The 12,122-nt window shown below is 41.9% G+C and overlaps 1 protein-coding gene across 1 annotated transcript; it reads left to right on the top strand.

Moving 5' to 3' along the window:
* Positions 1 to 3,238: 3,238 nt before the first annotated feature.
* Positions 3,239 to 9,104, top strand: LOC110528222 (microspherule protein 1). The gene is made up of 8 exons (XM_036984442.1): positions 3,239 to 3,341; positions 6,198 to 6,273; positions 6,380 to 6,408; positions 6,590 to 6,682; positions 7,864 to 7,946; positions 8,162 to 8,249; positions 8,628 to 8,755; positions 8,898 to 9,104. Exons 1-8 carry the CDS (start codon positions 3,239 to 3,241, stop codon positions 8,958 to 8,960), a joined length of 663 nt encoding a protein of 220 aa, XP_036840337.1. The 3' UTR covers positions 8,961 to 9,104.
* The last annotated feature ends 3,018 nt before the right edge of the window (positions 9,105 to 12,122 follow it).

A 12,122-nucleotide genomic window follows, 5' to 3' on the forward strand; every position in this document is an offset into this window, starting at 1 on the left:
GACACAAGTAATTTTTCCAACAATTGTTTACAGACAGATTATTTCACTTAAAATTCACTGTATCACAATTCCAGTGGGTCAGAAGTTTACATACACCAAGATGACTGTGCCATTAAAACAGCTTGGAAAATTCCAGAAAATGATGTCATGGCTTTAGAAGCTTCTGATAGGCTAATTGACATCATTTGAGTCAATTGGAGGTGTACCTTGTGGATGTATTTCAAGGCCTACCTTCAAACTCAGTGCCTCATTGCTTGACATCATGGGAAAATCTAAAGAAATCAGCCAAGACCTCAGAAAAAGAATTGTAGACCTCCACAAGTCTGGTTCATCCTTGGGAGCAATTTCCAAACACCTGAAGGTACAACATTCATCTGTACAAACAATAGTACGCAAGTGGGACAACGCAGCCGTCATACCGCTCAGGAAGGAGACGCATTCTGTCTCCTAGAGATGAACGTACTTTGGTGCGAAAAGTGCAAATCAATCCCAGAACAACAGCAAAGGACCTTGTGAAGATGCTGGAGGAAACAGGTACAAAAGTATCTATATCCACAGTAAAACAAGTCCTATATCGACATAACCTGGAAGGCTGCTCAGCAAGGAAGAAGCCACTGCTCCAAAACCGCATAAAAAAAAGCCAGACTAAGGTTTGCAACTGCACATGGGGACAAAGATCGTACTTTTTGAAGAAATGTCCTCTGGTCTGATGAAACAAAAATAGATCTGTTTGGTCATAATGACCATTGTTATGTTTAGAGGAAAAAGGGGGAGGCTTGCAAGCCGAAGAACACCATCCCAACCGTGAAGCACTGGGATGGCAGCATCATGTTGTGGGGGTGCTTTTCTGCAGGAGGGACTGGTGCACTCCACAAAATAGATGGCATCATAAGGAAGTTATGTGGATATATTGAAGCAACATCTCAAGACATCAGTCAGGAAGTTAAAGCTTGGTCGCAAACTTCTGACCCACTGGGAATGTGATGAAAGAAATAAAATATTAAATAAATCATTCTCTCTACTATTATTCTGACATTTCACATTCTTAAAATAAATTGGTGATCCTAACTGACCTAAGACATTTACTAGGATTAAATGTAAGGAATTGTGAAAAACTGAGTTTAAATGTATTTGGCTAAGGTGAATGTAAACTTCCAACTTCAACTGTAAGTTATCCTGTACAAGCTTTTGTGCCGAATACATTACGTTACAGGTGTCAAGCGTATGGGTATGTGGCAGCAGTGTGTAGGAGGGAGGTTCCTAGGTATGACAAGTGTGCGGAAGGGCATGAGACAAAGGAATGTGTTGCATTGGGGAAAGTAGTGGTATGTGATAATTGTAGTGGTGCCCTTGTGGCTGGGGATCAGAATTGTCCTGTGCGAGAGAAGCAGGTCGAGGTTTCCAGGGTTAGAGTTGTGCAGAAGTTGTCGTGTTCTGAGGTTGTGAAGAAAGTAGAGGAAGATGGGTCAAGGGGGAGGGATCCTGAGAGGTGGTGTGAGTAGTAGATCTGTACCAGAAGGATAGGCCAACAAGTGAAATATGTTTCAGTAAGATTTTTTTTTTTTTAGCATTTATAGCAATGGTTATCAACTGTACTGTTGGAAAATAGGAAACCACTAGAATCGTTTTTGATCAGAGACAGGGTTTTGGATCAGTGCTACTTTCATCTAAAATGACATTCCCAAATCTAACTGTCTGGAGAACTGAAGCAAGGATATGCATATTCTTGATACCATTTGAAATGAAACACTTTGAAGTTTGTGGAAATGTGAAATTAATGTAGGAGAATATAATCCATTAAATCTGTTAAAAGATAAGATAATAAGATAATATTTTGAAATGCAAGAAAAAGGCCACAATACAGTGCCTTGCGAAAGTATTCGGCCCCCTTGAACTTTGCGACCTTTTGCCACATTTCAGGCTTCAAACATAAAGATATAAAACTGTATTTTTTTGTGAAGAATCAACAACAATTGGGACACAATCATGAAGTGGAACAACATTTATTGGATATTTCAAACTTTTTTAACAAATCAAAAACTGAAAAATTGGGCGTGCAAAATTATTCAGCCCCCTTAAGTTAATACTTTGTAGCGCCACCTTTTGCTGCGATTACAGCTGTAAGTCGCTTGGGGTATGTCTCTATCAGTTTTGCACATCGAGAGACTGAAATTTTTTCCCATTCCTCCTTGCAAAACAGCTCGAGCTCAGTGAGGTTGGATGGAGAGCATTTGTGAACAGCAGTTTTCAGTTCTTTCCACAGATTATTGATTGGATTCAGGTCTGGACTTTGACTTGGCCATTCTAACACCTGGATATGTTTATTTTTGAACCATTCCATTGTAGATTTTGCTTTATGTTTTGGATCATTGTCTTGTTGGAAGACAAATCTCCGTCCCAGTCTCAGGTCTTTTGCAGACTCCATCAGGTTTTCTTCCAGAATGGTCCTGTATTTGGCTCCATCCATCTTTCCATCAATTTTAACCATCTTCCCTGTCCCTGCTGAAGAAAAGCAGGCCCAAACCATGATGCTGCCACCACCATGTTTGACAGTGGGGATGGTGTGTTCAGGGTGATGAGCTGTGTTGCTTTTACGCCAAACATAACGTTTTGCATTGTTGCCAAAAAGTTCAATTTTGGTTTCATCTGACAGAGTCTCCCACCTCAGCTGTAGATCTCTGCAGTTCATCCAGAGTGATCATGGGCCTCTTGGCTGCATCTCTGATCAGTCTTCTCAACTGTCCAACTTGGGGTATCTGCCTTTTTTTCTTAGGGGGCTGTAGACCCAGACCAGCTCCCCAGCCACAAAGTGCCTTCCCCGGGTGTGCACGTCGTAGTTCCTTTTCTGCCTCACACCTGCATTCACCAGCTGCTCTCTGGCGAAAGTGTGGGCTGTCTCCAGGCGGTCCTGGAGTCTCCGGGCATACTCCGGCCCCGGGGGAACATGAGGGCTATCCAGGGGCCGACCAAACACCATCTCCACAGGGGTGTGGATCTCTTTCCCCAGCATGAGGAGGGCAGGCGTGCAGGAGGTGGAGTCTTGGACAGCGGAGCGGCATGCCATGAGGACCATAGGCAGGTGCTTGTCCCAGTCATGCTGGTGTTTGGCAGAGACGATGGCCAGCTGCTGTCCAAGCGTTTTGTTGAAGCGCTCCACAAGGCCATCACTTTGAGGATGGAGAGGAATAGTGTGGATCTTTTGCATACCCAGCCTCACACATGGTGGCGAACACACGGGATGGACTCTGCAGCTCCAAACCTGCTGAACATCCCTGCTGTCAGGGTGTTGACAATGGTCTCTGCCTCCTGGTCAGGCGATCCACTTCTGACACCAATGGAATGTAACAGCAGGGAGCAGGTCTCGAACCCTCGACCTTCTAGCCCGGGGTCCGGCGCGCTATCGATTGTGCCGCAAAAGTATGCTCGTGCGGCAGAATCGATTTCCGCGCTTTGATTGAAAAGTGTGATGTTTTATTTATTTATGTTTAATTTAGTTCACGTGTTTTATTTTGTCTGCTCTCGATTTCCCCCTTTTCCGGAACGTTTTTTTAGTTTCTTATTGTTGGTAAACTAGGGGTATAGCTTTAAAACATTTAAGTGCATTGTGGGTAAAATAGTAAGTTATCTTTCATTTGTTTACGCAATTGTTGTGCGGAGGAGATGTAGGGGAACTGTTAGTAACGCCTGTTATTTCATCATTCTGACTACATCACATGGTGTACAAGTTTAATAAATGGCAACAATGCAAATAGTCTGGGTAGCCATTTGAGTAGATGTTCAGGAGTCTTATGGCTTGGGGGTAGAAGCTGTCTGGACCTAGACTTGGTGCTCCAGGAAACCGCTTGCTGTGCGGTAGCAGAGAGACCAGTCTATGTCCAGTTTAATGTTATAGCTTACTCTGAAAGCACCTTTTCCAGCTTCAATCTTTCCACTAGTTTTAAACTGAAAGATGAACATGACACCTTGTACAGTTCAGTGACTCAAAGGAGCTGCCTACACTTCTGACCACTGGACTGCATTTGTTCTGCATCACCTACCTACTGAATTTGAAGTAGGCCTGGCGAAAAGATACAATGCCTTGCGTAAGTATTCACCCCTTTGGTGTTTCTCCTATTTTGTTGCATTACAAGCTGTAATTTAAATGGATTTTTATTTGGATTTCTTGTAATGGACATGCACAAAGTAGTCCAAATTGGTGAAGTGAAATACAATTTTGACTTGTTTTCTTAAAAGAAAAAGAAAAGTGGTGTGTACATTCACTCCCTTTGCTATGAAGCCCCTAAATAAGATCTGGTGCAACCAGTTACCTTCAGAAGTCACGTTAGATTACTTAGATTAGATTAGTTAGATTGCACACAGGTGAACTTTATTTAAGTGTCACATGAACTCAGTATATATATATATATATATATACATACATACATACATACATACATACATACATACATACAGTGGGGCAAAAAAGTATTTAGTCAGCCACCAATTGTGCAAGTTCTCCCACTTAAAAAGATGAGGCCTGTAATTTTCATCATAGGTACACTTCAACTATGACAGACAAAATGAGAGAAAAAAATCCAGAAAATCACATTGTAGGATTTTTAATGAATTTATTTGCAAATTATGGTGGAAAATAAGTATTTGGTCACCTACAAACAAGTAAGATTTCTGGCTCTCACAGACCTGTAACTTCTTCTTTGAGAGGCTCCTCTGTCCTCCACTCGTTACCTGTATTAATGGCACCTCTTTGAACTTGTTATCAGTATAAAAGACACCTGTCCACAACCTCAGTCACACTCCAAACTCCACTATGGCCAAGACCAAAGAGCTGTCAAAGGACACCAGAAACAAAATTGTAGACCTGCACCAGGCTGGGAAGACTGAATCTGCAATACGTAAGCAGCTTGGTTTGAAGACATCAACTGTGGGAGCAATTATTAGGAAATGGAAGACATACAAGACCACTGATAATCTCCCTCTGGGGCTCCACGCAAGATCTCACCCCGTGGAGTCAAAATGATCACAAGAACGGTGAGCAAAAATCCCAGAACCACACGGGGGGGACCTAGTGAATGACCTGCAGAGAGCTGGGACCAAAGTAACAAAGCCTACCAGCAGTAACACACTACGCCGCCAGGGACTCAAATCCTGCAGTGCCAGACGTGTCCCCCTGCTTAAGCCAGTACATGTCCAGGCCCGTCTGAAGTTTGCTAGAGAGCAATTGGATGATCCAGAAGAAGATTGGGAGAACGTCATATGGTCAGATGAAACCAAAATATAACTTTTTGGTAAAAACTCAACTCGTCGTGTTTGGAGGACAAATAATGCTGAGTTGCATCCAAAGAACACCATACCTACTGTGAAGCATGGGGGTGGAAACATCATGCTTTGGTGCTGTTTTTCTGCAAAGGGACCAGGACGACTGATCCGTGTAAGGGAAAGAATGAATGAGGCCATGTATCTTGAGATTTTGAGTGAAAACCTCCTTCCATCAGCAAGGGCATTGAAGATGAAATGTGGCTGGGTCTTTCAGTATGACAATGATCCCAAACAATGAATTTATTTGCAAATTATGGTGGAAAATAAGTATTTGGTCACCTACAAACAAGTAAGATTTCTGGCTCTCACAGACCTGTAACTTCTTCTTTAAGAGGCTCCTCTGTCCTCCACTCGGGCAACGGAAGGAGTGGCTTCATAAGAAGCATTTCAAGGTCCTGGAGTGGCCTAGCCAGTCTCCAGATCTCAACCCCATAGAAAATCTTTGGAGGGAGTTGAAAGTCCGTGTTGCCCAGCAACAGCCCCAAAACATCACTGCTCTAGAGGAGATCTGCATGGCGGAATGGGCCAAAATACCAGCAACAGTGTGTGAAAACCTTGTGAAGACTTATAGAAAACGTTTGACCTTTGTCAAAGGGTATATAAGGGTATATATATGTTGGTGCACTGGCAGCTACTCAAACAGTACTATCTGCCGGCTTATCTGTTCATTACACAGTTTACATCCCAAATGGCACCCTATTCCCTTTTAGTTGGTCAAAAGTAGTGGTGCCATTTGGGACACTGTTAGCCCATCACTTGACATCCATGGAGTGTAGTTACTATATTTATTTAAAAAAAAGTTAACTATACACAAATGTTTGACTGTTAAACTAAAACTAAGTGAGTTGAGCCTTATTGTATGGTTTGATTCTCTTTTGCAGTTCAACCTCTCCCAAAAGGAAACCAAGTTCTTAACTTCTCTGATGCTGAGCAGCTGGTGGATGATGCTAAGCTAAAGTAAGAGAAACGTTCTGACCACAATTAATTAAAGTTCCCCTGAGGTTAAATTCAGAGCTCCTCCCGTGTCGGTCATTTTAATCAGTGTCTCTGTCTCGTTACCCAGGGAGAGCAGGGATGAGGTGCTGGAGCATGGTGGGTTACTCAACCATAGAACCTTGTATATACATTACACATTACTAACACATAAAAAGGAGTCTAAGAAGGTGCTTCATTGACCAAATTCAGAGCAACTGAATGCATGTTAATGGTTTATTGGAGTAGAAATTCTTTGCATCATCTCTCCTGCCCTTCCTCATTCTCTCCTCACTCTCAGAGCTGATGATCTCTGACCGCCATCAGAAGAAGGAGATAAGACAGCTGGAACAGGAGCTACCACGCTGGCAGGTCCTGGTGGACAGCATCACAGGTGAGCAATACAGTGCATTTGGAAAGTATTCAGACCCCTTAACTTTTTCCACATTTTGTTACGTTACAGCCTTATTCTAAAATTGATTAAATTGTTGGTTATGACGCTACAAGCTCGGCACAGCTGTATTTGGGGAGTTTCTCCCATTATCTGCAGATCCTCTCAAGTGCTGTCAGGTTGGATGGGGAGTCGCTGCCCAGCTATTTTCAGGTATCCATAGAGATGTTAGATCGGGTTCATTCTGGGCTCTGGATGGGCCACTCAAGCACATTCAGAGACTTGTCCCGAAGCCACTCCTCCAGACAGACAGACAGCGTCTAACACGCTAAAGCTCAGTGGGGGAACTGACCATACCACAGGCGCTGTGTGTATGGTGCCCTGAAACTAAAGTACCCCTCTGTTGTCTTGTTGCACCCCAGCTAATTCTGTTCAGTGGAGATGTAAAAAATAAAATAGGCATTCATCTGTGTGTAGCTTAAAGAACATTGTGGCCAGTTGGGTTAAAAAGTTTACACGTAACAATGTTTCAGTCATTATTTTCAGAGATAGCTAAACGGCCCCACCCATTGCAAGTCAAAATGTGATTGGTTCATTTCACTGTCATTCCAAAATTCGGCTCTAATACAGTTGTATGGCTGAGGCCTTCATCTGAAGGCCTAGTCAATGGCTGACTGAGATAGCTACCCAGAGACCACCAAAGAAAATCCTGATTGGATATTTTTTTCTCTTCAGCATTAATCTCTGTCTTTCCAACACAAACACAACATTTTTATTTAATTGGAAACCCATTTTGACAATGTAGCCCACAGACCTGTTGGCTCTGTAGGCGAACTGCAGGGGGTCAAGGAGGGCATCTGTGATGGTTTTGAGGTGGGATAGGATAAGGATCTCGAATAGGATAGGGGGGATTTATAGCCTAGTATCAGTCTAATTGAGGTGTAGACAATAGAACTTGTTAACGCGGCTGCATTAACTTCTAACATGGCTGCATGGGATTTGTCAGATTATAAAGTCGGGTGGTTTCGTTGCGTCCAATAGCTTTTCAGACACTGCCAACGCAAGGAGCCGCTTGTGGATTTGACCGTTATAACGCAGTTCCGACACATCAAAACAACCGCTATGCGGGTGTCGGCTAGTGCGGATCTGATATAATCTAGCCCTTTATGTTGTTTTGTTCTCAGGGATGAACTCTCCAGACTTTGACAACCAGACACTGGCAGCGCTGAGAGGCCGGATGGTTCGCTACCTTATGAGGTCACGAGAGGTGAGCAGCTAATTTCAGAATTGACAGTTAACTGAATTTACATTAGACCGTCCAAGACCAAATTATATTAGCACCGTGGTAAGATGACTGTGGAGCAGGTTAATTATACAGAAATGTATGCTTACAAAATATGAAAATATATACACACATGACTAACTTGCTTTGGTCTGCTAAATGTCCTGTATTTTATGAAGCTGATCTGACTGTTCCTCTAGATCACCCTGGGCAGAGCCACCAAGGACAAGCAGATCGATGTAGATCTGTCTCTGGAAGGACCTGCCTGGAAGATCTCCAGGAAACAAGGTGACTCACTACATCACGTGCAACACAATGACATTGGTCCTCATTTAACACTGGTTGTGTCTAAAATGGCACCCTATGGGGTGGCGCTATAGGCCCTGGTCAAAAATGGTGCACTATGTAAAGAATAAGATGCCATTTCAGACACACCACCTATCTGCATTATCTGGGTCTGAAGCTGAACAACCAGTATTATCTGGACTCTACAGGGCAGTGCTTGTCTTGTCCTCACGGCTTTACACGGCTTAGTGAAATTATACCCTGTTAAAATGTGACTGTTTTCTGCTAAATGTCTATCATGGGGTAATATTATCAGGACTTTACCCAGTTTGTCATTGTGTGTTTATAACTGGTTTATAATTATATGTCCATAATGTACAGGGATCATTAAACTAAAGAACAACGGAGACTTCTTCATAGCCAACGAAGGCCGCAGGCCCATCTACATAGACAGCAGACCAGTCTTGTCTGGCTACAAGTGGAAACTCAACAATAACTCTGTGGTGGAGGTGTGTGGATGGTTCTGGACAACTTAAATGGCAGGGAATATGATTGAGAAATCTGTTAAAAGTGACAAAGGGTATATTTCATAAACAACAACAGCCACCTCTTATAATACCTCACAAGTAATTTATCTCTCCATATTGCCGGTCTTCGTTTTGTATTCCTGATCAACCAGCAGCTGATCTCACTCATCAAGGCAGAAGCAGCTAAGATGAACCAGCAGTGAGAGAGAGAGAGAGAGAGCTGTGCTGCCTCAGTGGAGCAGAGGCCAAGGCACATGCCTTTGTCTACTGCCCAGCCAGCTCCTACATACAGAGCAATGAGGTCCACATGAAGGAGCACAGACTTGAATGAAAGGAACACAGAATCCCTTTGGTCATGGTTATACAGTGGAGTAAGAGCAGGACACCCACACACTGAGAATGGTTGTGATATTTGGTAACCTTTCCACTGCTGGGTATTTTAAGGTGAATCTTATCTCAAAGACCCTCAATTATACTTTCAAAACTACAGGACCATAACACCAGTTTAGTCTTGTTTAAATTGGCATTCATATCATGAGGTTCCACAGTGCATATAAGACAATGAATTGGTTTTAATTCTGTTTTTCCTTTTTTTCCCCCATACAGATTGGTTTAGGTTGAGCTGGTACATGCAAAAATGCATTTAGGACCAGGATAGGGAATCACTTGAAAAGGGATATTGTGTATGTATGTATGTATGTATGTACAGTTGAAGTCGGAAGTTTACATACACTTTAGCCAAATACATTTAATCCTAGTAAAAATTCCCTGTCTTAGGTCAGTTAGGATCACCATTTTTATTTTAAGAATGTGAAATGTCAGAATAATAGAGGAAATTATTTATTTATTTCATCACATTCCCAGTGGGTCAGAAGTTTACATGCACTCAATTGGTAGCATTGCCTTTAAATAGTTTAACTTGGGTCAAGTGTTTCGGGTAGCCTTCCACAAGCTTCCCACAATAAGTTGAGTGAATTTTGGCCCATTCCTCCTGCCAGAGCTTGTGTAACTGAGTCAGGCTTGTAGGCCTCCTTGCTCGCACACGCTTTTTCAGTTCTGCCCACAAATGTTTCTATGGGGTTGAGGTCAGGGCTTTGTGATGGCCACTCCAATACCTTGACTTTGTTGTCCTTAAGCCATTTTGCCACAACTTTGGAAGTATGCTTGGGGTCATTGTCCATTTGGAAGACCCATTTGCGACCAAGCTTTAACTTCCTGCCTGACTGATGTCTTGAGATGTCGCTTCAATATATCCACATAATTTTCCTACCTCATGATGCTATCTATTTTGTGAAGTGCACCAGTCCCTCCTGCAGCAAAGCACCCCCACAACATGATGCTGCCACCCCCGTGCTTCACGGTTGGGATGGTGTTCTTCGGCTTGCAAGCCTCCCCCTTTTTCCTCCCAACATAACAATGGTCAATATGGCCAAACAGTTCTATTTTTGTTTCATCAGGCCAGAGGACATTTCTCCAAAAAGTATGATCTTTGTCCCCATGTGCAGTTGCAAACTGTAGTCTGGCTTTTTTATGGTGATTTTGGAGCAGTGGCTTCTTCCTTGCTAAGCGGCCTTTCAGGTCATGTCGATATAGGACTAATTTTACTGTGGATTTAGATACTTTTGTACCTGTTTTCTCCAGCATCTTCACAAGGTCCTTTTGCTGTTGTTCTGGGATTGATTTGCACTTTTCACACCAAAGTGCGTTCATCTCTAGGAGACAGAACGCGTCTTCTTCCTAAGCATTATGACGGCTGCATGGTCCCATGGTGTTTATACTTGCGTACTATTGTTTGTACAGATGAACATGATACCTTCAGGAGTTTGTAAATTGCTCCCAAAGATGAACCAGATTTGTGGAGGTCTTTTTTTCCTGAGGTCTTGGCTGATTTCTTTTGATTTTCCCATGATGTCAAGCAAAGAGGCACTGAGTTTGAAGGTAGGCCTTGAAATACATCCACAGGTACACCTTCAATTGACTCAAATTATGTCAATTAGCCTATCAGAAGCTTCTAAAGCCATGACATCTTTTTCTGAAATTTTCCAAGCTGTTTTAATGGCACAGTCAATTTAGTGTATGTAAACTTCTGACCCACTGGAATTGTGGTACAGTGAATTATAAGTGAAATAATCTTTCTGTAAACAATTGTTGGAAAAATTACTTATCATGCACAAAGTATATGTCCTCACCAACTTGCCAAAACTATAGTTTGTTCACAAGAACTTTGTGGAGTGGTTGAAAGGCGAGTTTTAATGACTCCAACCTAAGTGTATGTAAACTTCTGACTTCAACTGTATGTATCTATATTAGTGCTACTTAAGCCAAAGCCATGTAAATGTGACCGTTTCTTAGATTTTTGTATGAAAGTTTGGATTAAACTTTGTCATTAGTTGTATGTCCTTCCTTTGGGGAGCCATTTCTTAAGTGTCATCATAATAGCATGTAAATGTAGGGGGTTTGTTCTACCACAAGGTAACGCTGTTGGATAATTAAATCGGTTCAAAATGGCAAATTGTTTTTGTTTTTTACTCTTCAGTCTTGATTCTGAAGCACACATTATTACAGAGTGTATTTCATGTTATTCATATCTGAGAGTTGAGCGGTCAATGAAAAATATAAATTCTACTCCATAATTTGCCTGATAGGTGTAGACAGAACCTCAGAGTCCCATGAGCAGGTGTAGTGCTTGTCTGACTACAGTATAGTACTATTTTCTTTGCAACATAGTAGAAAGTTGCTAGTTAATTTCCAAAATCGGAGACACCACAGTCTCCGTTTTAATATGCTGCAATATTAAAGAATATCACATCAGTGGATATGCAGATTTTCTAGAAGTGAAAGAAGTCTATTGAAAAATATGATTTTAATCTGTGAACGCTCACTTGTAGTAGCAATTAATACATTAATAAATAGTGGTATGATTTACATAAACCCTATGCTCTTATGCTATCTCCTCATTGTGGAATTTTCTGTTCAATTTAAATCAAACACTCTGTGTTATCATGGGTGCCAATTTATAGTGATGGGCATTCTGAGTCTTTTCGGTGAGCTGGATCATTTTTGCTACGTTCACCTAAAAGACATTTGTCTAAATACAGATCTTCGTTTAGAAATCTTTCCCCACTATTTGTTGTTCATACAGTGAGGATTTACCATCTTCAGATAATGTAAAACAAAGTGGTATCTGATCAAATGTGGATGTTGGATATTTAAATTGATCAGCAGCATCAGGAATTGGAATAACAAAATAGGTTTACTCACGGCTTGCTTTATGTTTTACCATTTTATTTGGGGATGTAGACAATTTCTGAAGTAGCTAGTTAACCCTATTTGGCCAATTTCTGCCAGC

This window comes from Oncorhynchus mykiss, chromosome 7 (assembly GCF_013265735.2).
Source record: "Oncorhynchus mykiss isolate Arlee chromosome 7, USDA_OmykA_1.1, whole genome shotgun sequence".
Lineage (NCBI taxonomy): Eukaryota > Metazoa > Chordata > Actinopteri > Salmoniformes > Salmonidae > Oncorhynchus > Oncorhynchus mykiss.

Excerpts from the sequence above, each read along its gene's own strand:
- LOC110528222 (XM_036984442.1), top strand. The coding sequence starts at position 3,239 with ATGGACTCTGCAGCTCCAAACCTGCTGAACATCCCTGCTGTCAGGGTG. Across the intron at positions 6,683-7,863 it reads CCTGGTGGACAGCATCACAG|GGATGAACTCTCCAGACTTT; the intron begins GTGAGCAATACA and ends TTTTGTTCTCAG. Across the intron at positions 7,947-8,161 it reads ACCTTATGAGGTCACGAGAG|ATCACCCTGGGCAGAGCCAC; the intron begins GTGAGCAGCTAA and ends CTGTTCCTCTAG.